At 47.2% G+C, this 26,068-nt stretch overlaps 1 protein-coding gene across 1 annotated transcript in view; it reads left to right on the top strand.

The window, feature by feature from the left end:
* The first annotated feature begins 3,374 nt into the window (after positions 1-3,374).
* LOC117354406 (tumor necrosis factor receptor superfamily member 16-like) overlaps positions 3,375-26,068 on the top strand; it is a 173,090-nt gene continuing 150,396 nt past the window's right edge. Inside the window, exon 1 of the mRNA XM_033931891.1 lies at positions 3,375-3,975. Within this exon, the coding sequence (XP_033787782.1) occupies positions 3,925-3,975 (51 nt within the window). The 5' untranslated portion in view covers positions 3,375-3,924. The remainder of the gene's footprint in view (positions 3,976-26,068) is intronic.

The following is a 26,068-nucleotide window of genomic DNA, read 5'->3' as shown; positions in this document are numbered from 1 at the left end:
AACCCTGCGGCACTCCACTCGTGACGCTCTTCCAGTCCGAGTATTGTCCATTTACCCGCACTCTATGTTTCCTACCCGCCAACCAGTTTTTAATCCACGTGAGTATTTCACCCTTGATTCCATGGCTCGCAATTTTTCGAAGTAGTCGTTCATGTGGGACCTTGTTGAACGCCTTCTGAAAATCCAGATATACAATGTCGACCAGGTCACCCTTGTCTATCTACCCGTTTACTCCCTCGAAGAAGTGCAGCAAGTTCATCAAACAAGATCTTCCTTTGCTGAAGCCGTGCTGGCTGGTCCTCATCAGATTGTGTCTGTCAAGGTGATCAATGATGTGGTCCTTTATCAGCGCCTCTACCATCTTTCCCGGTACCGAGGTCAGACTCACCAGTCTGTAGTTTCCCGGATCTCCCCTTGAACCTTTCTTGAAGATCGGCGTAACATTCGCCACTATCCAATCTTCCAGAATCATTCCTGATTTGATCGACAGATTGGCTATTACTTGGAGCAGTTCAGCTATAACCCCTTTCAGTTCCTTGATTATCCTTGGATGGGTGCCATCCGGCCCCAGGGATTTATTGTTTTTAAGCCTATTAATCTGCCTGTATACCTCTTCTAGACTGACCGTCAACCCTGTCAGTTTCCCGTCTTCGTTTCTTACGTATAGCCTGTCAGCTTCCAGTATGTTGTGTATATCCTCTTCGGTAAATACAGACGCAACAAATATGTTCTGTTTGTTGGCAATGGCTTTGTCCTTCTTTAGCACTCTCTTTATTTCATGGTCATCCAACAGCTCCACCGCTTCCATAGTGAAACCGAAATTCGGCCAGCCTCTATTATATATTTTGTTTATTTTTATTTTTTTATAATTTTACAACACTAAAGATAAATTCAAATATATAATGTACCAATTAAAAATTAATAGAATATGTTGCAGGGTTTGCCTCTCATGCCAAGTGCTGTCCCAAGTGCCATTCAACGCCAGCTGGTTTATTTCATTTGTTCTGGTCCTGTGACAAGATTGCAAACCTTCTGGTCATTTATTGGTCTTCATCTACAGACGGATCATGCGGAGAAGAGTTCCCTTGCAGGCGAATGTCCTGCTTTTTTCTCAAATCTCTTCTTTGGGATTGTCTAAGGGTAAATTCTTTGTTACTGCAAAAAGCTTCTTTGTTGGCTAGGAATTCATTTTCAGAATGCTATATCTTTTATCTTATATACAAACTAGTTGTTTAGCCCGTTACATTAACGGGTGCTAGCAGCCCTTCTCCCTTACTTTTACCTCCTCCCTGTCCAGCAGCACCCCCACCCATTCCCTGCTCCCCCTATATAGCAGTAGCCCTTCTCCTTTTATCTCCCCCTGTTCAGCATCACCCCATTTCCAGCTCCCCATATCCAGCAGTAGCTCTTCTCCTTTGCAGGAGCCCTTCTCCCTTCCTTTTACCCCCCCCCCCCCCCCGTCTAGCAGCACCTCTTCCCTGCTTCCCCTATCCAGCAGTAGGCCTCCCTTCCTGTTACCTCCCCCCCTGTCCAGAATCACCTCTTCCCTGCTCCTCCTGTACTGCAGCACCCCCTTACCTGCTCCCCCTGTCCAGTCCGGTGATCTCCAGCCATCAGGCTGGCTCCTGCAGGGAGTCTAGTTCCTGTCCGGTCCCTGCCAGGCATGCGAGCCTGCTCCGCCCCCTCCCGACCTGCCAGGAGTATTTGAATTAGACCCAACGGTTCCTGTTGAGGGAAGCACTCCTCACCGGACTCAGCGGTGAACTCCAGCCATCGGGCCGACATCCGCCTTGTTTTTTGTTTTTTAGTAGAAAGACGCGGCGGTGGCTCCTCTCATGATCCCCACCTGCGTCGGAAGTCTGATGCAGGCGGGGATCGTGAGAGTAGCCACCGCCGCGTCTTTCAAAGAATCGTAAGCCACGCATGCGCACTTCCTATGTGTTGCTACAGCTCACGGAAAACGGCACACACTTAGGAAGTGTGCATGCGCGGCTTATCATTTTATTATATTAGATTTCTAAATAAAATAAAAAAGATTTAAAAAAAATTAATGTAAAATCACAGAATTCTAAAAGATCGATATAACATGCTGTATATAGAGAGACAGAGGTAGATTTGCTATTAAATGTGTGCGGTGTTTTTTAAAAAAATCTACAGTCAAACCGCAGTTTGCGAGTGTTTTGCAAGACCAGCAAAACACTCCCGTAAATCGTACCTTGCAAAACAAGCGTTGACTCGCAAACTGAGCTCTCAGATATGGTGGCCCAGGGGTAGGTACCTGCCTGTGGGTGCCGCAGCCCCTTCAGCAGGGTGGCTTCCTTCCCTCAGTGGTCCCTATGCGGCTGCCCTCCCGTTCGGCCGATGCCTATACCGTCCGCCAGCGCCTCCCGATTCAAGCTGGCCGCCATCCTGTAGAAGCATGCGCACGACCTCTCAGCTCCCAAGCCAAGCCGCCCCGACAACGTGCACGCCACGTGCAAGCACGCTGAAAGGTCTGTGGCACCCACAGGCAGGTACCCACCCCTGGACTACCATAGCAAACTTTGGTTGTGGAACGAATCTTCTGAGTTTGCATTATGGCCTATGGGGAACTTTGCTTTAATATAGTGATATATAATAATAATATAATAATAATAATAATATACTGATAATCTCCACTATATTCTGTTATCACTTGATTCCCTTGATATGTAATTCTCAAAATTGAATCCTCTACCACACCATTTAATGTACACGAATCACTGTTATGTAATTTACTTAGATAATCTTTATTACGCAATTCTTTTGGTAATTCCTATAATTTGTATTCCGCCTTGAACCATATATAATGTATAATGTATTCGAAATTAATTTTCCTATGAACTGTTTTCCTACCTTCTTCTACTCTATGTTTATAACCTAACTAATTTATTTTTCTCAAGTACTTTAGCAAGAATGTGAGCCTTTGGGACAGTCAGGGAACTCTAAGTACTTTCTCTTCATCTTAATTAATCTTACTTATTGCATTTCTTCTGTTTCTACTGTAAACCGCTTAGAACCTCACGGTACAGCGGTATATAAGAAATAAAATTATTATTATTATTATAGGAGTGCTTTGGCTTACGAGCATGCTTCTGGAACGAATTATGCTCATAAACCAAGGTACCACTATATGTCTATACCTCCTGGCACATCTCCTCTTCCTGTATGCAATCCGGACGAGGTCTTCCACGGCTTCCACACGCTCTTCCAGAGCAGACGTCTGGGCGGGGCCTCCGAGAGCGCTCGCCAGGCCCACCAACCAGAACGCAGCCCCGCCCCGCTGTCTCCCTCTTCGCCAATCAGCGCGCCCCGCCGCCGGTGAAATTTTTTTTTTAAAGAGCTGCTCCGACGCTTGCAGAGCTCTCCCGGCCTCTCCGGCTGTGGTCTACGACTGTCCCTCTAGCCCCGCCCCCTTCTTTTATGTCCGGGCGCAGCAGCACTGCCGGCTCGTTGTGGCGCGGGAGGTGAGCGCGAGGCTCCGGGACTGCGGTGCGCATCTCGATCCCGGTCTGCACCGGGCTTTTGTTCTCCGCCGCCGAGTCGAAACGATGCTTCCAAGCGGTTGGTAGTTTGGAGGATGTTCGCTCGTTCCCCCCCGTGTGCAGATAGGGCTTTGGGCACCGCTCTCCGGCCGAGCCCCGCCTCGGTGTCTGTCTGGAAGCGCTCCGATCTTGCGATTTCCATGGAGTTTACAGTTCTTTAGCCACTTTATTTTTATTTTAACTGGAGGACTCGGTGGATCGGAGGGGAGAGGTCCGAAGACGTGCCCGCACCGGGGAGCCCGATTGCCCCGCTACGAGGAAGCTGGTCGTCATTGAGAAAGTTCCGAAGGGACAGTAAAGGACCGGCCGGGGGGGGGGGGGGGTGATATTTGCAACTTTGCAGAAAAGACCATTTCACGCCATGGAGGTGAGACGAGCTACGTTAGTTCTCTGCCTGTTGCTACTCGCCAAGGTGAGACTTTTTTTTTTTGTTTTTCTTTTTTTCCAGACCAATTCCGTTCTCATTTCTCATGTTGAGACATCGACCAGAACGTTTTAAGAAAATCTTTGTTTAAATCTTTATTGATTTTCAAACTTTGATGGTGCAAATACAATTAGTAAAAATCATAAAATACTACGTAGAACGCGCTAATAACTATACAATTATTACATTAAACTGTCATTTACTCCCATCCTCATCTTAATTATTAATACAATAAAAACATATGATGTGATTTCCAATATTATAATTAAATAATTTAACTTCTTTCAAAGTACATTTCCCTCCCTGGATGTGAAAATCGGGTGTGTGGTGGTGGTGATGGTGGGGGGGGGGGGCTCCCCAAAATGGAAAAAAAAGCTGAAAATGTAAAGTTAAAAAGCAAACCGAGGGAGGCTTTTTGCCAAGTTTTCTCATCTTGCAGTCTGAGGTTTCGGGGCTGCAATATTTACCGTCTAATCTGTTAGATAAACGTGGAAAGTTAGGCGGCTTTCCGTGCAGAATGTTCGCAGCCTTCCAAGATCTGAAGCCGGATAATTGCAAAATAGGCCTCAGAGGCGTTTTCTTTAAATGAAAAAAAAGTGCACCGCTGGAGCAGGTCCGAGCCCTTATAATAAATCAAGAGACTGGAGGAGCAGGATGAGGTGCATGTGCAGAGAGGTTTGGGTTTAAAAAAAAAAAAAAATAGAAATGAAGGCTCTAATAGTCATTCTTTCCAGTAAATTTCATGTTCGAATTAATGGGGAACACATTTCCTTGGTCTGGCATTAACAACTTTTTTTTTTTTTTTGCAACCAGTCTCTCTGTAATTATGCGGTCAGAGGGTATCAAAAGCTGCATTTAGCCTTCTGTGCTCTGGGAAGATCATTAACGTTGCACGAGTGCTTTTTTTTCCTCCAGTTTTTATTAGTTGCGATTTTAGGGGGCGGGGTGTAAAATAAAGTTTAGTTAAGGCTCTTTGGGCTCTGGGGTGGCAAGTGGCTTCAGGTGGGGAGCAAATCAACATGTCTGATCCTTGGGCACTACTATTAATTATTTCTATAGCGCTACCAGATGTGCGCAGTGCTGTACAGAGTCACAAAGAAGACGGTCCCTGCTCTGAAGAGCTTACAATCTAAACAGACAAGGCAGCCAAACGGGATGCCATGGATACAGTTAAGGGAACGGTTAATCTGCTGCCTAGGGTGGTGGGCAGAGGGTAGACGTGTTGTCCCGGTTTCTGTGTACAGGCAGCACCTTTTGTGGAGATGGACTTGATGGGGATAGGCTTTCACTTGAAATGGATGTTTGCCATGAGTGCTGCAAATTTTAAGAAAAGACTGTATGCTATATAGTCACGTAACCCCAGATTCTATGTACCAAGATTTAAATTGCGTGTGCAAATCTGTGCTTATTCTGGTATTTGTCTGCACAACTTGGTTAACAAGCTAATCCCTGCCGATAATTGCCAAGAAATTATTGACACAAATTAAAATGTAAATGCACAACTTTATTCTGTAAAGTGAGGCACATAAATTCTAGTGCACAGCCAACGATCTCGAAAGGGGACATGGCCAGGGAAGGAGCAAAGGTGAGTCCAGTGGCATAGTTGGGGGGGGAGGGGCATGCCACCCTAGGTGCTGTCTTGTAGGGGGGGGGGCGCCAGCACCTCTGCCCACCCCATGCCACATTTGTGTCCTCCCTTCCCCGCCCCCAAACCTCTTCAAAATCTTTTTTCCAGTGCGAGCAACTACTCTATCTGGTTGCTGACGCCAGCCTGGCTTTTGAAATCACTTCCGGATCGTGGGGGCCAGGAAGTGACATCGGAGGGGAAGCCAACATGGGCGCAAGCAGCAGACCGGAGAAGCTACTCGTGCTGGTGAAGATCTAAATAGGTCCGGGGGTGGGAAGGGAGAACATGAGTGTGTGTGTGTGTGTGTGTGTGGCGCCTCCTACCCTTGCTGTGCCATTGGGTGGGTCATACGCTTTTCTAAAGGTTAGGTGCACTGTTATAGAATACGCATGATCCAGGGGAGTAGTAAAGGGGGTCGGGGGAGGGGCGGTCCACCCTTGGCACCAAATTGGTTGGGGTGCCAGCACCTGTCTTCCTTTCTGCCCCTCCCCCACTCCTTCCCATGTGCGTTCCGTCCCATCCCCCCTACCTCTTTAACATTCCCGGCGGCACGAGCAGCAAATCCCAACCTGCTGCTCGCGTAACTTCCTGGACCCGCGCCAAGGAAGTGACGTGAGGAAGAGCCGACGCTGGTGTGAGCAGCAGGTCGGGGTTGTTGCTCATGCCAGGAATAATAAAGAGGTAACCTGGGGGGGGGGGGGGAAGAGAAGGTGCGGGGCAGGAGGGGGTGGGGGAAGGGCAACACCACCCCGGACGCGCCTCGCCCTCACTATGCCACTGGCCTGATGCCATGCACAATTAAGGCGCAGGCATTTGTGCCAGGTTTAAATTGGTATGAATGACTGTGCCTAAATTTTAGTTGTGTGGATGGGCGCTAGGTTGGATGCAGCTTACAGAATAGCATCAACTTCCGAATGTTTTTTTTTTTTTTAAGAGGCAATAAAGCGGGCACTATGGAGGGAATTCTTTCTCCATAGTGTGTGTGCGCATGCATGCTGATGGTTCACACGCTTGTACTATTGGGAGGCTGCACGTGGTGTGCCTATAGCATGCACACTATGGGAAAAGTGCAGCGCGCACTGTTCACAGGCATTTCGTTGAAAATGGTGAGGAAAACCCAACGCTAACGTTTTCTGGCTGCCCATCCCTAGGTTTCGATACTTGGGACAGGCAAGACCAGGCAGCAGATCTCGAGAGTTTCCAAAGACTGGAGAGCCAGGAAGGGGAGCAGAGGAAGGCCGGAGTGCCACAGTGGCACCGCTTTGAAGTAGCAGGGGCCTGGGGTTTTTTTTTTCCCATCTTCAAAAGGTTGATTTTCTGGATTTAAACAGGTCTCGTGCCTAAGTTTTGATTATGTGCATGGGTTACCCTTTGACTTGTAATAAATACGATTTTGTTATATGTTGTTACATTTCACTGAACTGCCATCTTCATCCTTTTGCACCTTGTTTTTCCTAAGTAAATTTGTATTCTTTGGAAGGGTTGGATTAACTCCGAGCCTCTGATTTACCCACTGAATGAACACGTGCAAGTTTAAGGTCCTTGGCTTAAATATTTCATGTTCCATTAAATATTTAGCAAAAGGGATTTGTGTGTGTGGTGTAGGTGTTCGTGAGGAGAGGGCACATCATACTGTGTGTGTGCAGTGGCATGATATGGGGAGCGGGGATGGGTTGGACTGCTCTGGGCACCCGCACTTCCCCCCCCCCTCCCGCCAATCTCGCCCCCCTCACTTCCCCACCCCCAAATCACTTTAAAATCTTTGCCACTGCGGGCAACCCCTCTGGCCTGCTGCTCGCGCCAGCCTGGTTCCCTGTGAAATCACTTCCAGGTCGTGGGGCCAGGAAGTGACCTCAGAGGGAAAGCCAATGTCGGCACAAGCAACAGGCTGGAAAAGCTGCTCGCTCTGGCAAAGATTTAAAGAGGTACGGGGGTAGGGAAGCGAGGGTGCGAGTGTGGCGCAGAAAGAGCTGGGGAGCAGAGAGGAGGGTGCAAGGGGAAATGCCACCGTGCCGGGCGCCTCCTACCCTCACTATGCCACTGTATGTGTGTGGTGTAGATTTTTGTCAGGAAAGAGCACATCGTACTACACTTCCCCCATCTGCATTCACGGTGATAGGGGAATAACAAGTCAACAAATACAGAAAAACCACAAATAACTTTTTGTATGTTATTTGCGGTTTTCTGTTAGGAAACCCTGGAGAATATGATAAAACAGCGAATAACTGACTATTCCTGTTAAGAAAGTACAGCGATTTTTCTCTATGCAAAATTGCTCCCAACGATTATCTCTGACATAATTTTTTTTTTGGGGGGTGGAGCCTGCAAATGAGAAACCGCGATTGGTGAAACCGCGAATGCGGAGGGGGGAGTGTATTTGTGTGTGTATTGCATGCTTGTGTGAGCAGTGGGAGTTCCATATAAGGAAGTGCAGTCAATCCAGTGTCTGTGTTTCTGATGTGCTTAATTAAATTCAGAGATTTATTCCCCTAGAGATCAAAAAGCATGACAATAAGGACTTCCAGAGGAGCTAGCATGTTCATCTGTAGCAGGAAGAGTAAGGATGAAGTTGGGGGAGCACTTAAGACCAAGAACCAATTTATTGAAGTGTGAGCTCTGCACTTGTAGGTTAGATTTCTTTAAAAGTCAGCTGCTTCTTTTGGTGCTGCAGTTTTTACAGGCAACACGTTATAGAAGGTAGACTCTTTTCAAATATTACAGACCCTCCTACTCCCACGTTAATCTGTCCCCCCCCTCCCCCTATTCTGTTTTGGATTAATGAATTGCCTTTGCTTCCTCTTCTATTCAGTGTGTAATTCCTCCAAGACCTGAATCTGGTTCCAACGGTAAATGCTGAAGTTCCTTCAAAACTTCTACTCCCATAATATTTCTTTTATCCCCTAATTAATCCAGGGACTGCAACTGCAACTAATCTCTGTATGTGGGATACATCATTGCTGAATTAAGGTCCCGAGTGGATGTAGGTTCACTGTTGTACTAGGACAGAGGGAGATGGCACCTCCTAACCAGTTTACCCTCCTCCGCCCATGTTACAAAACCGCACAAGAGATTTTTAGCCCTGGCTGGAACGCTGAATGCTCTGCACTGCTCCAATAGTCCTATAGTACCTATGAGTGTCGACATGCCGGCCGGAGCGAAAAATCCTCTTGCGCGGTTTTGTAACCAAAAAAAAGGAGGAGGGGGGTAATGAGGCATGAGGTTTTGGAAGAACAGAGTCTGCACCTGATGAACTGGTAAATTGGTTAGTCTATAAATTGCCACTTTGCCTGTTTTTTTGTTGTTTTTTTTTTAAACAGTAGACTGACACAGCCACCCCTCCAAAAGCGTTTGTCATGCCAGGGGGCGCGTGTGGCGCAGTGGTTAAAGCTACAGCCTCAGCACCCTGGGGTTATGGGTTCAAACCCACACTGATCCTTGTGACCCTGGGCAAGTCACTTAATCCCCCTTTGCCCCAGGTACATTAGAGAGATTGTAAGCTTGAGTACCTGAATAAAGTCATATAAACTGTTCTGAGCTCATAGAATCTGTCCCCTACTCTCTATTGCAGTCTTGCAAAGGTACTGTGGAAAAAAAATCTTCATAATTACAGGCTGATCTGCAAAAGTACTTTAAAAGATATTTCTGGTAGGGGCTGGTTTAACTAGTTTGAAAGGAAGCCAAGGTGAAAAGGGCGGGGAGTTAAAACAACAAAAATGAAAAATGCCAAGACCCCGTCTGGGTGGATACAACACATTAAAAGCCTTCCTCCTGGTTATCAAAAGAAGCTCCTAGTTTTTGGCATTGGAGGAATCAATTTCATCGTCTATTGTTATTTGAGACTTGGAAGTTAGGCGTTCGGCTAGGAAAATTCGTATGTTTATGGAAATTTGGAATCCATATATTCAGAATCTTTCAACTAAAAAAGTTTAATTCTTAATGATTTACATTGAAGCTATGATTATTGATCTAAAATTCCAGTTCTTTACTTTTATTATTCTTTATTTTTATCAACTTTCATTGGGTTTGGGGGGGTTTAGTGTGATTCTTTCAATAAAAAAGTTATAAACTAAATTTTGGGGGAGGATAGGGGGGAAGAGGTCAGTAGGAAAAGGGAAGGGGGTAGGAATTAGGGGGAGGGTATTGAGAGATGTAATGGGTATTTTGGAAATATATTTTGAAGAAATGAAATATTTGATGGAAATTAATAAGATGAATTTTAATTTAATGTCTATTTTATTGTATTATAATATTGTATATTTACCGACTTCAATAAAAATGTTATAAATTAAAAGCCTTCCTCCTGGGCAAAGTTTTTTTTTTTTTTTTTTGGCTTGTACAATAGAGCAAACCAAATCAAGCAATGTCAACCTGCATATCTGTAGACTTCATTTATTTATTTATTTATTTTAGGGCTCCTTTTACAAAGCCACGTTAGCGGCTTTAGCACACGTGACTTTTCATTACGCGTTAACCCCGCGCTAGCTGAAAAACTACCGCCTGCTCAAGAGAAGTGTTAAACCGCTAATGCGCCTTCGTAAAAGGAGCCCTTAGTATTTATATACGTCCGTCCGATTGATATTTAATTTGAAGAAATTTGATCATGTATCGGAATATTATTGGAGTCTGCATTGGTTGCAAATTGAAGCAAGAATATCGTTCAAATTTGTTTGCGTTTGTTCTAAGACGTTGCCTGGTCTAGTGCCTACCTAGTTCATTGATCACTTAGGGCTCCTTTTACAAAGCCGCGCTAGCGGTTTTATCGCACGCACCGGATTAGTGCGCGCTAGCCGGAAATCCTCCGCCTGCTTAAAAGGAGGCGGTAGCGGCTAGCGTGCGGGGCAATTTAGCACGCGCTATTCCGCGCGTTAAAGCCCTAGCGCGGCTTTTGTAAAAGGAGCCCTTAGTTTGTTAACAGAAAGTGCTCTACTCGTGATTCTAGACTATTTGCTTTCCCTTCGGTAAAAGATGGTTTATACAAATGATTTTTTAAATAGAATCCTCATCTGTCAGGCGGCTTTGTGCGATAAAGAGCTTTGGTAATTTGATTTTTTAAGTTCCAACTCCTAATTTTTAGCAAATTGATAAACTTATCTTTTTGACAAATTTTAAATAATTGAATTGTAATTCACTGAATGTACAGTATCTTAGTATTGTAAATCGCACTGAACTGTGTAAGGTAGCTTCAGTATATAAATGACTTATGTTATATACCACTTATAGCCTAAGTGGTTTACATTCAGGTACTCAAGCATTTTCCCTATCTATCCCAGTGGGCTCACTAATGTACACAGGGCAATGGGGGATTAAAGTGACTTGCCCAGGGTCACAAGAAGCAGCATAGGATTTGAACCCACAACCTCAGGCTGCTGAGGCTGTAGCGTTAACCACTGTGCCACACACTCCCATTAAGAGTGTATCTTGTTTTCTGTCTGTTCAGGTCTTTCCAGCTTAGTCATTCCGAAGCCTTTGCGGAGCAGGCTGCCAAAATGTACACCATCCCACCAAAAGATCTGTCCTTTTGTCTTTCTTACGATTCCTTCTACTTCATTATTTAATTTAATTTAATTCTTATATACCGCTATACCGTGAGGTTCAAAGCGGTTTACAAAAAAGATACATTAAAGATTCAATAAAATAAAATAAAGGTGACGGGTCAAAAACGCGCAAGACAATTGCGCGCAGACAAAATCGCGCAGACAACTAAGCGCCAAGACAATTCAGCGCAAGACAACTAAGCGCCAAGACAATTCAGCGTAAGACATTTGCGCGCTAGACAATTGAGCGCAGCGACAACTCAGCGCAAGACAGTTTCGCGCAAGATAACTCAGCGCCATGACAATTCAGCGCGCCACTAGAGGCCGCTTGCCAATCAAAGGACATGCGCACGTACAGCACGTGAACACTTCACTTGTCTTAACGCTCAATTGTCTTCCGCTCATTTGTCTTGCGCTCAGTTGTCTCGCGCCCAGTTGTCTGCGCGATTTTGTCCGCGCGCGATTGTCTTGCGCGCAATTGTCTATGAACCTAAAATAAATAAAGATAGGTACTTGGAAGTTCCTTACTGTCCCGAAGGCTCACAATCTAGCTATCTTATCAGTGGCGCTCAGGTTCCTGCCTGTAAAATCTTGGGCAATTCGTGTATTTAGGAGAGAAGCTGATTATTCCCTCCAAAAAGAAAACAAATGCAAGGCAATTCCTTAAACAAGCACTGAGGATTAGGCGCCATATACCCACATGTGCTACGGCAGGGCTGCTCAAGTCCGGTCCTCGAGATCTACTGGTAGGCTAGGTTTTCAGGATTTCCACAATGAATATGCATGAGAGAGATTTGCCTGCACTGCCTTCTTGGTATGTGGATATCCTGAAAACCTGGCCTGCCAGTAGATCTCAAGGACCGGACTTGGGCAGCCCTGTGCTACGGCACTTACCCGCGTAAGTGGTTGCTGCTGGTCTGTAACATATGGGGGCAAAGCCATTTCTACTTATGTGTGGGGAGGGGACGTACATATTCGCATAACTAACAGAATAGTGTATTATGTGTGAAAGAGCTGCAAGGTCACCGTAAACACACCTGCCATTGACTTAGTATAAGTGATGGTGAATATTTATGTGTAACTTAGGTAATTCCTAGTTCTATATTCTATTACAGGGGTAGGGAACTCCAGTCCTTGAGAGCCGTATTCCAGTCGGGTTTTCAGGATTTCCCCAATGAATATGCATTGAAGCAGTGCATGCAAATAGATCTCATGCATATTCATTGGGGAAATCCTGAAAACCCAACTGGAATACGGCTCTCGAGGACCGGAGTTCCCTACTCCTGTTCTATTATGTCAAGTATGGGGGGAATCACTTGGTGCTGTTATTTCTGGCACTTATTAATTAGTACTGATCCCAAACACAGGCTTTATGAATTCACCAAATATATCTAATATATTCAATCATAAAATTGAACATTTCAATAGAATATTTTTGTGTGTGTGTAAAGTGCTCAGATCCGCAAACCTCTTGTGCTTTAATTGTGAAATAAACAGAAGTCACTGACTGGGACCATCACCGCACTTCTGCAGTCCCATACCGCACCCTTCTATTTATAAATTAAGATCTTGGGTAATAAATTTAAATGCCAACTTAACTGCTGGACGGGACAGTTCTTCCATCGTCTGCTTCCTGGTGCTTATCAGTGCTAAGTAACTATGTAACCCCTATCTTAGACTAAACCCTCATTAATTGGTGTCAGGTTGGCACCTTTGCGGAAGAACTGCCTCTGTATTGCCTGAAAATTTAGTCGTTGCATGGCAGGGTTTTTTTTTTTGGTTTTTTTTTAAGAAGATGGGCTCTTAACACCTCAGGATTCCTTTATACACATCCAAAAGCAAAGATGCCCTGAATAAGTTGTTATAAGGAAGGCTATTAAAATGGTATGTGGTCTTCATCATAAGGCGTATGGGGACAGACTTAAAGATCTCAATCTCTATACGTGGAGGAAAGGCGGGAGAGGGGAGATATGATAAGACGTTTAAATACCTACGTGGCATAAATGCACGCGAGTCCGAGTCTCTTTCATTTGAAAGAAAACTCTGCAATGAGAGGGCATAGGATGAAGTTAAGAGGTGATAGGCTCCGGAGTAATCCAAAGAAACACTTTTTTACAGAAAGGGTGGTAGATGCATGGAACAGTCTCCCAGAAGAGGTGGTGGAGACAAGAGACTGTCTGAATTCAAGAGGGCCTGGGATAGGCACGTGGGATCTCTTGGAGAGAGAAAGAGATGATGGTTGCTGCGGGTGGGCAGACTAGATGGGCCATTTGGCCTTTATCTGCCATCATGTTTCTATGTTACATGTGCTGTGGTTTAACATAGAGCTTGCAACCCAAGTTTGAGCAGAAAGGATATTAAGGGAAAGGACGATCTGTATGCTGCCTTTTTGTGGCTTTGGCATTCAAAGCGGTGGGCACTGGAGAATTAAGTGACTTGCCCTGCAAGGAGCAGCACTGGAATTTGATCACACAACCTCTGGGCGCAGAGGCAGCAACTCTACCAGTGAGCTAGTGAATAATTCTCAGCAGGTCGCCTAAGGTTGGGCGTTGGAATGTATGTCTGCAGTTAAAACCTATTAATTGCTACTGCTGGGTCAGACCAGTGGTCCATCGTGCCCAGCAGTCCGCTCACGCGGCGGTCCTTAGGTCAAAGACCAGTGCCCTAACTGAGTCTAGCCTTACCTGCTTACGTTCTGGTTCAGCAGGAACTTGTCTAACTTTGTCTTGAATCCCTGGAGGGTGTTTTCCCCTGTAACAGCCTCCAGAAGAGCGTTCCAGTTTTCCACCACTCTCTGGGTGAAGAAGAACTTCCTTACGTTTGTACAGAATCTATCCCCTTTTAACTTTAGAGAGTGCCCTCTCGTTCTCTCTACGTTGGTCTTTATCTACTATTTCCTTCATTATCTTGAATGTTTCGATCATGTCCCCTCTCAACCTCCTCTTTTCAAGGGAGAAGAGGCCCAGTTTCTCTAATCTCACTGTACGGCAACTGCTTCAGCCCCTTAATCATTTTAGTCGCTCTTCTCCAGACCCTTTCGAGTAGTACTATGTCCTTCATGTATGGCAACCAGTGCTGGATGCAGTATTCCAGGTGGGGGCGTACCATGGCCCGGTACAGCAGCATGATAACCTATGATCTGTTTGTGATCCCCTTCTTAATCATTCCTAGCATTCTGTTTGCCCTTTTTGCCGCTGCCGCACAATGCTCAGATGGCTTCATTGACTTGTCGACCAGTACTCCCAAGTCTCTTTCCTGGGGGTTCTCCGAGTACTGCACCGGATATCCTATATTTGTGTACTATCATGCAGCCAAAGGTGTTGATACTATATTTCAATCAGTTGTTCAAATCACCAGTGTCGTAATAATTCAGTAAAGCAAGTTCCTCAGAAATGCCAGTATCAGCCAAGTGTTAAATCACGTGAAAAATTGTAAGAGGACCTTGTGAGATTGGAAGACAGGGCGTCAAAATGGCAGATGACGTTTAATGCGAGCAAGCGCAAAGTAATGCATGTGGGAAAGAGGAACCTGAACTATGGCTACATTCCATGTGATGCAGGGTTCCACATTGGGAGTCGCTGTCCAGGAAAAGGATCTAGGTGTCATTGTTGAGGATACGTTGAAATCCTCAGCTCAATGTGCGGCAGCAGCTAAGAAAGCAAATAGAATGTTAGGAATTATCAGGAAAGGAATGGAAAAACAAAGATGAAAATGTTATAATGCCCTTGTATCGCTCTATGGTATGGCCATACCTTGAATACTGTATGTAATTTTTGTCGCCGTATCTCAAGAAAAATATAGTGGAATTAGAAAAGGTACAGAAAAGGTCAACAAAAATGATAAAAGGGATGGGACGACTTCCCTGTGAAGAAAGGCTAAAGAAGATAGAGCTTTTCAGCTTGAAGAAGAGAAGAGACTGCTCAGGGGTGATATGATAGAGGTCTATAAAATACTGAGTGGCCTGGAAAGGGTAGATGTGAATTGCTTGTTTGTTCTTTCCAAAAATACTAGGACTAGGGGACATGCAATGAAGTTACTAAACCAGAGAAAATATTTCTTTACACAATGTGTAATTAAACTCTGGAATTCATTTCTGGAGAATGTGGTAAAATTGGTTAGCTTAACAGAGTTTTAAAAAAAAAGTTTGAATAATTTCCTAAAAGGAAGTCCATAGGCCATTAATGTGATGGCTTGGGGAAATCCACTGCTTATTCCTAGGATAAGCAGCATAAAATCTGTTTTACTGCATGGGATCCAAGTAGGTATTTGGGACCTTTGTTTTGGCCACTATTGGAAACAAGATACTGGACTTGATGGATCTTCGGTCTCTGTCCCAGTATGGTAATTCTTAAGTTGCCCAGGAGGGAGGTTTTCTGGCTAGTTCAGGTTTTAAACTTGCATTCCAAAGCTGTGTGGTATTTGTAATTCCTGATTCCACCATTAAAATCTGTGCTGCAGTTCCCATAATGCACTAGGATGAGGTTGGCAAAAATTGAGGACAAACCTGCAAAGTCCCTCCTGGAACTTGGAAGCTCTGTTATCCCAGGACAAGCAGGCAGGTATTCTCACTAGTGGGTGATGTCATCCGACAGAGCCCCGATACGGACGTCTCACAAGCATGTCTTGCTTGAAGAAACTCAGAAGTTTCGAGATGCCCGCACCGCGCATGCGCCAGTGCCTTCCCGCCCGATGGTCCGGGCGTGTCTCCTCAGTTCTTTTTCTTCCGCGGAGCTGAGAAGTCTATCTTCAATTTGCGCCCATTGAATCTGTTTTTTCGCCTTCTGTTTTGCCGCGGGTTGAGTTATTTTGGCTCTCCTGTGCATTTGTTTCTTTGATTTCTTTTAAAAAAAAAAATAAAATTTTTCTTCCGACACCGGGTCGGCCGCGTGGCTGAGGCCCCGCACCTTTGACCTTGCGGCAGAGCTTTTCTGGCCTATGTCCCGGCCGATCACCGGTTTTAAAAAGTGTAGCAAGTGCCAGCGCGCGATTTCACTCACGGACCCTCATCGATGCTGCTTACAGTGTCTGGGACCGGATCACTTCCCGAAATCGTGCCGGCCTTGCTCCACTCTGACGGCGCGAGCGTTTAAGCGCCGCTGTCTGCTGTGGGAGTCCATGTTCAAGATGGAAGCTTCGTTGGATCCTTCAGCTTCGACATCGACTGGTGCTTCGACTCCATCGGTGAAGCCCTCTACCACTCCGGCTGCATCGGGCCTTCTAAAACCGGCATCGTTCACGCCGGTTTCGACCTCGACCTCGGCGCCGGTGCCTTCCTCCGTCTCCTCGGAGCAGGTATCGACCCGTACAGTTCCACCGGTGGTGCTTAAGGTGCCGAAGGCTGGTAAGCAGAAGCACGCGGCACCGAAAGAGCGCGGAGACCGTGCGGAAGGGCCCCCTTTTGGTGCGGATCCCTCCATATCGGCTTCGTTGCGGTCCATTCTGGAGGCTCAGTTTGTGGAACTCATGACCACCATGGGACCCCGGCTGATTGCCTCGATCCAGGGTGAACTCCCAGTTCCGGTTCCGAGGGGCGGACCGCCCCCTCCCTCTCCGCCGCGCCGCACGGCCTCGTTGCTCGGCGAGGAGGAGCGGCGAGCGGTGTCCGGGTCCTCGAGGAGGTCCTCGGTTGGTGCTATGCCTCCTTTGGAACCGATTCCCTCGAGGAAGGCCTCCCTTAGTGATATGCCTCCCTTGGAGCCTATACCCTTGAGGAAAGCTTCGTTTAGCGACTTGCCTCCCTTGGAACCTGTTACCCCGCCCCATGACGCAGTGTGGTGTCCACCTTCGAGGCCTCCCAGTCCTGGGCATAGCAGGAAGCAGGACAAGTTCTTCCGAACCCCCTATCAAGCCTGGGCGACTTCGGGGGAGGCACCGACTCTTCCGCCTCTCCGATCGACGGCCTCGAGTCCGATTTGCTCCTTGGAGGCTTCTGACCAGGTTTCTCACAGACGGGCTTGATCCCCTTCCAGACATCGAGAGGGGCATCGTTCCAGACGCTCTTCGAGGCATTCCTCTCGACACTCGACCGTCTCGCCTCAGAAGAAATTGCCTCGGATGGGGTATGCTGCTTCGGCTGGGTCTCCTCCTCCAGGTCCGGAGTTCGAGGACCCCAAAGTTTTTTGCTCGCCCTGTTGCTCACAGGCCTCTATGGAGCCCGAAGCCTTGTCTTCTTCTAGTCCAGGGGTCTGCAACCTTTAAGACATAAAGAGCCACTTGGACCCGTTTTCGAAAAGAAAAAAAAAACTTGGAGCCGCAAAACCATTATAAAACAAATCTAACACTGCATATATTGTTTCTTATCTTAATGCTATATACAGGATCACTAAATTGAAAATAAAATCATTTTTCCTACCTTTGCTATTTGGTGATTTCATGAGTCTCTGGTTGCACTTTCTTCTTCTGACTGTGCATCCAATCTTTCTTCCTTTCTTTCAGCCTCCTGTATGTTTCCTCTCCTCCAGACCTCATTCTCTCCCCCAACTTTTTCTTTCTGTCTCCCTGTTCCCCTTTCTTTCTGTCTCCGTGCCGTCCCCCAAGCCACTCGGTTTGCTGCCACCGCAATCGGGGAACAGCCCCCAAGCCACCGCCGTCCCAAGCTTTCCCTGCAGAAGTGTTGCGCTGACCAGCATTCCGCTCCCTGACGTCAATTCTGACGTAGGAGAGGAAGTTCCGGGCCAACAAGGCATTTCTCCTCATTCCATCCAGCCTGAGCCCCATCTCTCCTTGATCCAGCATTTCCCTTCTGTGTCTGTCAGAATTACCATTCCACCTATTTTCCAGCATCACCCTTCTTTGTGTCCATCTCACCTATATCCCTATCTCACCACTTTTTCAGAATCTTCATTTGTCTCTGTCCTTATCTTTACGCCATGTTCACCATTTGCCCTTTCAATGTCTTTATCTCCCCCCACACACTTTTTCAGCATTACTTCTATGTCTCTATTTCACCTCCTCTTCATGTCCCCTCTGTATCTCTATCCTTATTCAGTAGGTCCTGCTTATCCTTTCTCTTCTTTGTGTCACTATCTCCATTTTCAGCTTTCCCCCCTTTTCCTTTGTTACTGCACCCTGTAGCTAGAATCTTTCCACCCTCCCTCCACTCCGGCCCAGCCCAGTATGAAATATTTCCTTTTGTTTCCCTCCCCTCTCTCTTTCTCTCTCTCTTCTCCTCCCTCACCCACGAGTCCTGCATCTGGCCCTCTCCCTTCTACCTGCACCTGGCAACACCCCCCTGCTCCGCGGCTCTCTTCAGCAACTCGTCAGCAGCAGTGATCAAGACAAGCTGCCGACATCGAGGCCTTCCCTCTACGAGTCCCGCCTTTGTGGAAAAAGGAAGTTGAAACAAGCGGGACTCGCAGAGGGTAGGCCCCGACGTCAGAAGCTTGTGTCGATCGCTGCTGCTGAGTTGCCGAAGAGAGCCGCGGAGCAGGGGATGTGGCCGGAAGCAGGTAGAAGGGAGAGGGAGATAGGAAGGTTGTAGATCTCCGGAGCATGACACCGACCCCGGCCAGGATGATTTCTTTTTCAGGCACCTTACAAGTCCAGCGTCGCGGCAGGAAATAGCCATGCTGAGCAGTGAGCTCAGCATTACACAGATGAAAGCCTTGCTTGCTGATTGGTCCGGCGGCACGGCGGGGCGGGGCCGCCGGACCAATCAGCAAGCAAGGCTTTCATCTGTGTATGTGCTGAGCTCACTGCTCAGCATGGCTATTTCCCGCCGCGACGCCGGACTTGTAAGTGCCTGCGTGACACACTACCAGAGCCGCAGCAAAGGTGGAAAAGAGCCGCATGCGGCTCTGGAGCCGCAGGTTGCCGACCCCCGTTCTAGTCCTTCTTGGAGAACGGCGACGGCGGACCAACTGTCTTTTTCCTCCTTTCTCAGACAGATGGCGGATGACATGGACATTACCCTCGATGCTGGGTCTCGATACTCCAAGGAGTACCTCGATACCATGCACTTGCCGAGTCCTTGCGCCTTCCTCTGCACAAGCTCCTCGACCAGACCTTCATGAGGTGCTTTGAGTCTCCTTACTCTATCCCTGCGGTCCCTGGAAAATTGGATGCGAGATACCGCACGGTGCATCATAAGGGCTTCGAGGGACCTCAGCTATCTCATCAGTCCCTCCTGGTCGAATCCTCGCTCAAGCGGTCTCATCCTGGCCAGGTCTATGCTTCGGTGCCTCCGGGCCGCGAGGGAAGGACCATGGATAAGTTTGGACGACGCATCTATCAGAATTCTATGATGACGTCCCGAGTCCTGAATTACAATTTCCACTTTGCCGCCTACTTGGAATTTTTTCTGCCTGTGCTTCGGAAATTCACGCCATACATTGAGTCCCAGGCTCGGTTTGAGTTTGAGGAAGTGGTTGCTTTGCTGTCCCAGCTTCGTCTTCAGTTGATGCAATCTGCTTATGATGCGTTCGAGCTCTCGGCCCGAGCAGCGGCCTGCTCGGTGGCGATGCGCCGTTTGGCCTGGTTGCGGACCATTGACATGGACCCGAATCTTCAGGACCGCCTGGCGAACGTCCCGTGTGCTGGGGTGGATCTTTTTGACGAATCCATCGAGACAGTCACGAAGAAGTTGTCTGATCATGAAAAGTCCTTCCAGTCCATTCTTAGGCCGAAGCCTAAGCCTCAGCAGTCTCGACCCTCTCGTCCGCCGTTGATCTATAAGCGGCGTTATCAGCCGAGGCAAGCTCCACCTGCGAGGCAACCTGCGAAACGGCAGCCTCCTCAGAAGGGTCAGCAAAAGTCTCAGCCGCCTGCTGTCCCTAAGGCTCCTCAGCCTTTTTGACTGTCTCGTCGAGGGCATAACCAACCTCGTTCTGCCTCCCCCTGTTTTTCCCATCGTAGGACGCCTCCATCGTTTTTATCATCGCTGGGAGGCCATAACCACCGACCTCTGGGTCCTTACTATCGTCAGGTAGGGATACTTTCTTCATTTCCATCGGGTCCCTCCAGACCATCCTCCAAGAGAGTATCTTTCCAACTTGACTCAGACTGCCCTTCTTCTTCAGGAAGCTCAGGCTTTGCTCCGGCTTCGAGCCGTCGAGCCGGTCCCAGCGGACCAACTGAACCAGGGGTTTTACTCCCGGTACTTCCTTGTTCCGAAGAAGACGGGCGACCTGCGACCCATTTTGGACCTCAGGGTCCTCAACAAATTCCTAGTCAAAAAGAGGTTTCGCATGCTGACCCTTGCTTCTCTCTACCCCCTCCTCGAGCAGAACGACTGGTTATGCTCTCTGGATCTCAAGGAGGCCTACACTCGCATTCCCATTCATCCGGCCTCTCGCAAATTCCTCAGATTTTGGGTGGGACATCTCCATCTACAGTATCGAGTGCTTCCATTTGGCCTGTCTTCGTCCCCCAGAGTCTTCACGAAGTGTCTGGTTGTAGTGGCCGCTGCACTCCGGAACCAAGGTCTTCAGGTATTCCCCTACCTCGACGACTGGCTGATCAAGGCTCCCTCGGCCTCAGGGATCATCTCGGCGACCCTGTCCACGATTTGGTTCCTGCAGAGCTTGGGATTCGAGATAAACTTTCCCAAATCTCATCTACAGCCTACACAGTCGCTCCCCTTCATCGGGGCGGTCCTGGATACCATACATCTCAGAGCATTCCTTCCTCCTCAGCGCATGGATGCTCTTCTTCGTCTCTGCCAGTCTGTATCTTCTCGCCAGTCCATCTCGGCGAGACACATGATGGTCCTCCTGGGCCACATGGCCTCTACAGTTCATGTGACGCAGTTGGCCAGACTCCATCTCAGAATTCCTCAGTGGACCCTGGCATCTCAGTGGAGTCAGGTATTGGATCCATTGACTCGACAAATCCTCGTCACTCCTGCTCTTCGGCAGTCTCTAATTTGGTGGATGACCTCTTCGAATCTATCCAGAGGTTTGCTGTTTCATTCTCCTCCCCACCAGAAGGTTCTCACAACTGATTCCTCGACCTATGCCTGGGGAGCGCATCTGGATGGGCTACGCACTCAGGGATTCTGGACCAGTGCAGACTGACTCCATCAAATCAATCTTCTGGAGCTCAGAGCCATCTTCAATGCTCTTCAAGCTTTTCAACATCTGCTTCACGACATGGTGGTCCTCATTCGCACCGACAATCAGGTCGCCATGTATTATGTCAACAAGCAGGGGGGCACGGGCTCGGCCTCCCTCTGCCAGGAAGCTCTCAGAGTCTGGGATTGGGCGGTTCGCCACAACGCCTTCCTCAAAGCTGTCTACATTCAGGGGAAGGACAATGTCCTGGCGGACAACCTGAGTCGTCTTCTCCAGCCTCACGAATGGACGCTCCATTCCGAGACCCTTCATCAGATCTTCGCTCAGTGGGGGGACGCCTCAGATAGACCTCTTTGCGGCTCCCCACAATTTCAAGCTGCCTCAATTTTGCTCCAGGATCTACGCTCCTCATCGCCTCGAGGCAGATGCTTTTCTGCTGGATTGGGGGAATCGCTTTCTGTATGCGTTTCCTCCATTTCCTCTCATTCAAAAGACTCTGGTCAAGCTGAAGTCTGACCATGCCACCATGATTCTAATAGCTCCTCGGTGGCCCAGACAACCTTGGTTCTCCCTTCTACTTCAACTCAGCAGCAGGGAACCGTGCCTCCTTCCAGTGTTTCCTTCACTGCTTACTCAGCATCAGGGGTCTCTACTTCATCCCAACCTGCAGTCTCTCCACCTGACAGCTTGGTTCCTCTCAACGTAACTCCTCACCAGTTTTCCCAAGCGGTGAGGGATGTCTTGGAGGCTTCCAGGAAGCCTGCTACTCGTCAATGCTACTCCCAAAAATGGACTAGATTTTCTTCATGGTGTGTTTCCAATTCTAAGGAGCCTCAGCGAGCCTCCCTATCCTCTGTATTGGACTATCTTCTACACCTGTCTCAGTCTGGTCTCAAGTCGACATCTATACGAGTTCACCTGAGTGCTATTGCGGCTTTCCATCAGCCTCTGCAAGGGAAACCTCTCTCTGTTCATCCTGTGGTTTCCAGATTTATGAAAGGACTTTTTCATGTCAATCCTCCTCTCAAACTGCCTCCAGTGGTTTGGGATCTCAATGTTGTCCTTTCTCAGCTTATGAAACCTCCTTTTGAGCCTCTAAACAAGGCTCCACTAAAGTTTCTCACTTGGAAAGTGGTTTTTCTGGTGGTCCTCACATCTGCTCTCAGGGTCAAGGCCTGAAGCAGGCCTTGGTGGCGGACCCACCTTTCACAGTATTCCATCATGACAAGGTGGTCCTCCGCACTCATCCAAAATTCCTACCTAAAGTGGTCTCTGAATTTCATCTCAACCAATCCATTGTACTTCCAGTGTTTTTTCCAAAGCCTCATTCTCATCCTGGAGAATCAGTTCTTCATGCTCTGAACTGTAAACGTGCTTTGGCTTTCTACTTGGATCACACCAAACCACACAGAACTGCTCTTCAACTTTTTGTCTCCTTTGATCCAAACAAGTTGGGACGACCTGTATCAAAGCGCACCATCTCCAACTGGATGGCAGCTTGTATCTCTTTCTGCTATGGCCAGGCTGGATTACCCCTTCCCTGTAAGGTCACAGCCCATAAGGTCAGAGCAATGGCAGCCTCTGTAGCCTTCCTCAGATCGACACCGATTGAGGAGATTTGTAAGGCTGCCACTTGGTCCTCGGTTCATACATTCACCTCTCATTATTGTCTGGATACTTTCTCCAGACGGGATGGACAGTTTGGCCAAACTGTGTTACAAAATTTATTCTCCTAAGTTGCCAACTCTCCCTCCATCCCATTGAGGTTAGCTTGGAGGTCACCCACTAGTGAGAATACCTGCCTGCTTGTCCTGGGATAAAGCAATGTTACTTACCGTAACAGTTGTTATCCAGGGACAGCAGGCAGCTATTCTCACGTCCCACCCACCTCCCCTGGGTTGGCTTCTCTGCTAGCTACCAGAACTGAGGAGACACGCCCGGACCATCGGGCGGGAAGACACTGGCGCATGCGCGGTGCGGGCATCTCGAAACTTCTGAGTTTCTTCAAGCAAGACATGCTTGTGAGACGTCCGTATCGGGGCTCTGTCGGATGACATCACCCACTAGTATCCTGCTGTCCCTGGATAACAACTGTTACGGTAAGCTTTCTCTCTACCTTGGTCAAAAATGTCCCTTTAAAGCTGGTACCTAACAATGTTTAAACAATTTTTCTGACCTTGGAGCAGCTATTTTATGGGACTGGGTCATAGATCACCTTGCAAGGAATGGCATCTGGTTGGTTCATACTATCTATGATGTCGCCAGTGTCGGACAGTGATCTTAGTGCAAGCAGTTGGTGAGGCAATGTATTCTATAGAGGGGGAGGGGAGGAATTCAGAGGTCCTAGACTGGTTGGCCAGGGGGAGGAGCAGAAGACGTTCCATAGTTGTAGCAGCCCTTTTTTAAGCACACATGACCTTAAAGCAGTGTCCCGCAAACTTTCTTGAGCCACACTAAAACGTAGTGGCTGCGGCTTGACGCATCCAGAAATGCGTGGATGTTGCCGTGATGTCGCGCGCATGTGTGATGTCATCACGTCAACCATCTGCCCATGTGCGAAAGCCCTCCAGATGGGCCCTTAGATGCTAGTGGGGGGATGGCAGCAGGGAAGAGAGGAGGAGAGGTGCTGGTGCCCAGAAGCATGTCTTGTAGGCAGTCTGCTGGCGCCTCTCCTCCTCCCCGGTGTGCCATGGCACACATGAAATCTTGGGAAGCACACTAGTGTGCCATGGCAAATAGTTTGCGATACACTGCCTTAGTTAAGTTCAGGCAGGTCTGTCTATGGCCAGTTATTTGCATTTTTAAAATCTCTCACCTTAGGCTTTTGCCTATGCTTAAAAGCAGCCTAGGCTTGCCCCCTCTACTATTCAAGGTGAAGGGGTTTGCTTAAGTGTTCAGACTACTTAAGCACCCCACTACACCCTAAGAGCTGGCACCTTTAGCCCGCAGCTTCCTAGCTCATCTAAATTAATTTCTAATAAATCAGCTCTTGACATGAAGTGGAAAGCAGCAAAGGGGAAGTAGCCAAAAGGCCTTTTTTCTTCCTTTCTGAACTTGCTGGTTCAAAGTTTCTGCCCTATTAAACTCCAGTAATGAGGTACTAGCTCTGTGCTTAGTCCTGTTTTACGCTCAAGAAGCCTACAGATGATATTTCTACATCCCACTTTAGGGGGAGGGGGCGCTCTGTTGTGCTTACACGCTGTTCACTGTGCCTTTAAGACCACGATGGCACTTTGCCTGTACCCTACAATTATAACACATGCCTGACAGTGCGTACAGCGCCAAATTATATTTGCACAGCAAACTGGTATTCTTCCCCTCCCTCCTTTTGTTTAGGAGCTGTGTGCCCGGAGAAGAGGGTTATAATGTGGTAATTGAGTGGCTGGGTACAGGATTGCCAGCTGATCTGCTTTGTTCTGGGACCCAGTGAAGATTTAAAGGGACAGCCCCTCCTCCCCAAACAGGGGATCGGGTTCATTTTGTAATCTGATCTTCCCCAGTAAGAGAAGGATAATTGGGAGGGAGCGTGGCAGCATGGGAAGCTGTGTTTAATTAGAACAGGCTTTGAAGTCTCCCCAACTAAATATCTCTGGGCATTTGCCAGTTTAGCTAAGGGATTCCTTTCTTTCTAAATTGGATTGTGTAAAACTGTCCAGGGGACAGTGATAGGTCCGGGCCAGCCCAAAAGCAGAGTTACCAAAGTTTGCCCCCACTCCTGGCAGAATAGACTGTACAAGCTGTTTCTTTCCTTTAAGCTCCTGTTTCCTGGCACTGTCAGGATATTGACAAATTGAACTGTTAAATTTACTGTTTTCACTGATAAATATGAAGCAATTGGATTTTCTTTTGCTCTGGAGCAAATGTCTAAGAACAAAATCCAGGGCTTCCCAGAAGGCCTTTGCTGCCATATCTCCTCAGTAGTCCAGCATCCTCCTTTCCTATTTCTCCCCCCCCCTAATCTCTTGTATATGCATTGGTTACATCGAAATTAGATTACTGTAATATCATTTATACAGGACTCCCTCAAGCTTCTATCAAAAAATTGCAGACAGTTCAAAATACTGCGATTCTAGAGTTATCACAAACGCTTGTAGATATGATCATGTGACCCAATTATTTAAGGAATATCGCTGGCTAATTTATGATATGAATTACTACTGATTAGTAAGTGTTCTATTTAATGTTAAATGTTTTTACTCAATGTCACACTTATTGTACATTTTAAAATGAGTAAAGATTTTTTTTTAAAAAAGGAATATCATTATCACTGGCTACCAATAAAATTCAGGCTAATGTTCAAAGCATTGACCTTGGCCTTTAAAGTGTTAAATAATGGACAACCTGACTTCTTGCAAAACTTCTCGTCACTGAGATCATCAAACTTAAATAGATTGACAGTGCCATCAATTCACCTGGTTAAACTTAAGTCAACTCAAAATTTTGTCTTTTTTACATCAGTATCTTTCTTGTGGAACTCTCTTTCTAATGAACTTTGTGGTGAACTTACTTGTATTACATTTAGAGCCAAGCTAAAAACATAATTATTTGGATTGGCCTTTCCCTCTTTTTGTTTTTGTTTGAAAATTAAAACCAAATCATAAAAAATTAAGACAATTAGGCACCTCAGTACACCAACTAAATGATTTGGTTTTAATTTTCAATTAGGCACCTCAATACAGCAACTAAATGATTTTTTTTCTTATCTTTGTATCATGATTATTTGGTGTTCTTTTCCTTTTTTTAATTGATGTACACCGCACCGATGACATAATCGAAGAGTGGTATATAAATACAAATAAACATAAAACACTTCGGTTCCTCCAATGTGTCCACCATCTTCTCCCTCTTCCCTTGCCACCCAACCTCTTTCCCTGGTTTCCACCCTTTGCTTGAGTCTACCATAAGATGCA

This window comes from Geotrypetes seraphini, chromosome 2 (genome assembly GCF_902459505.1).
Source record: "Geotrypetes seraphini chromosome 2, aGeoSer1.1, whole genome shotgun sequence".
NCBI classification, from domain to species: domain Eukaryota; kingdom Metazoa; phylum Chordata; class Amphibia; order Gymnophiona; family Dermophiidae; genus Geotrypetes; species Geotrypetes seraphini.
The sequence above is the reverse complement of the archived record's forward strand: the minus strand, read 5'-3'. Positions and strand labels throughout refer to the sequence as shown.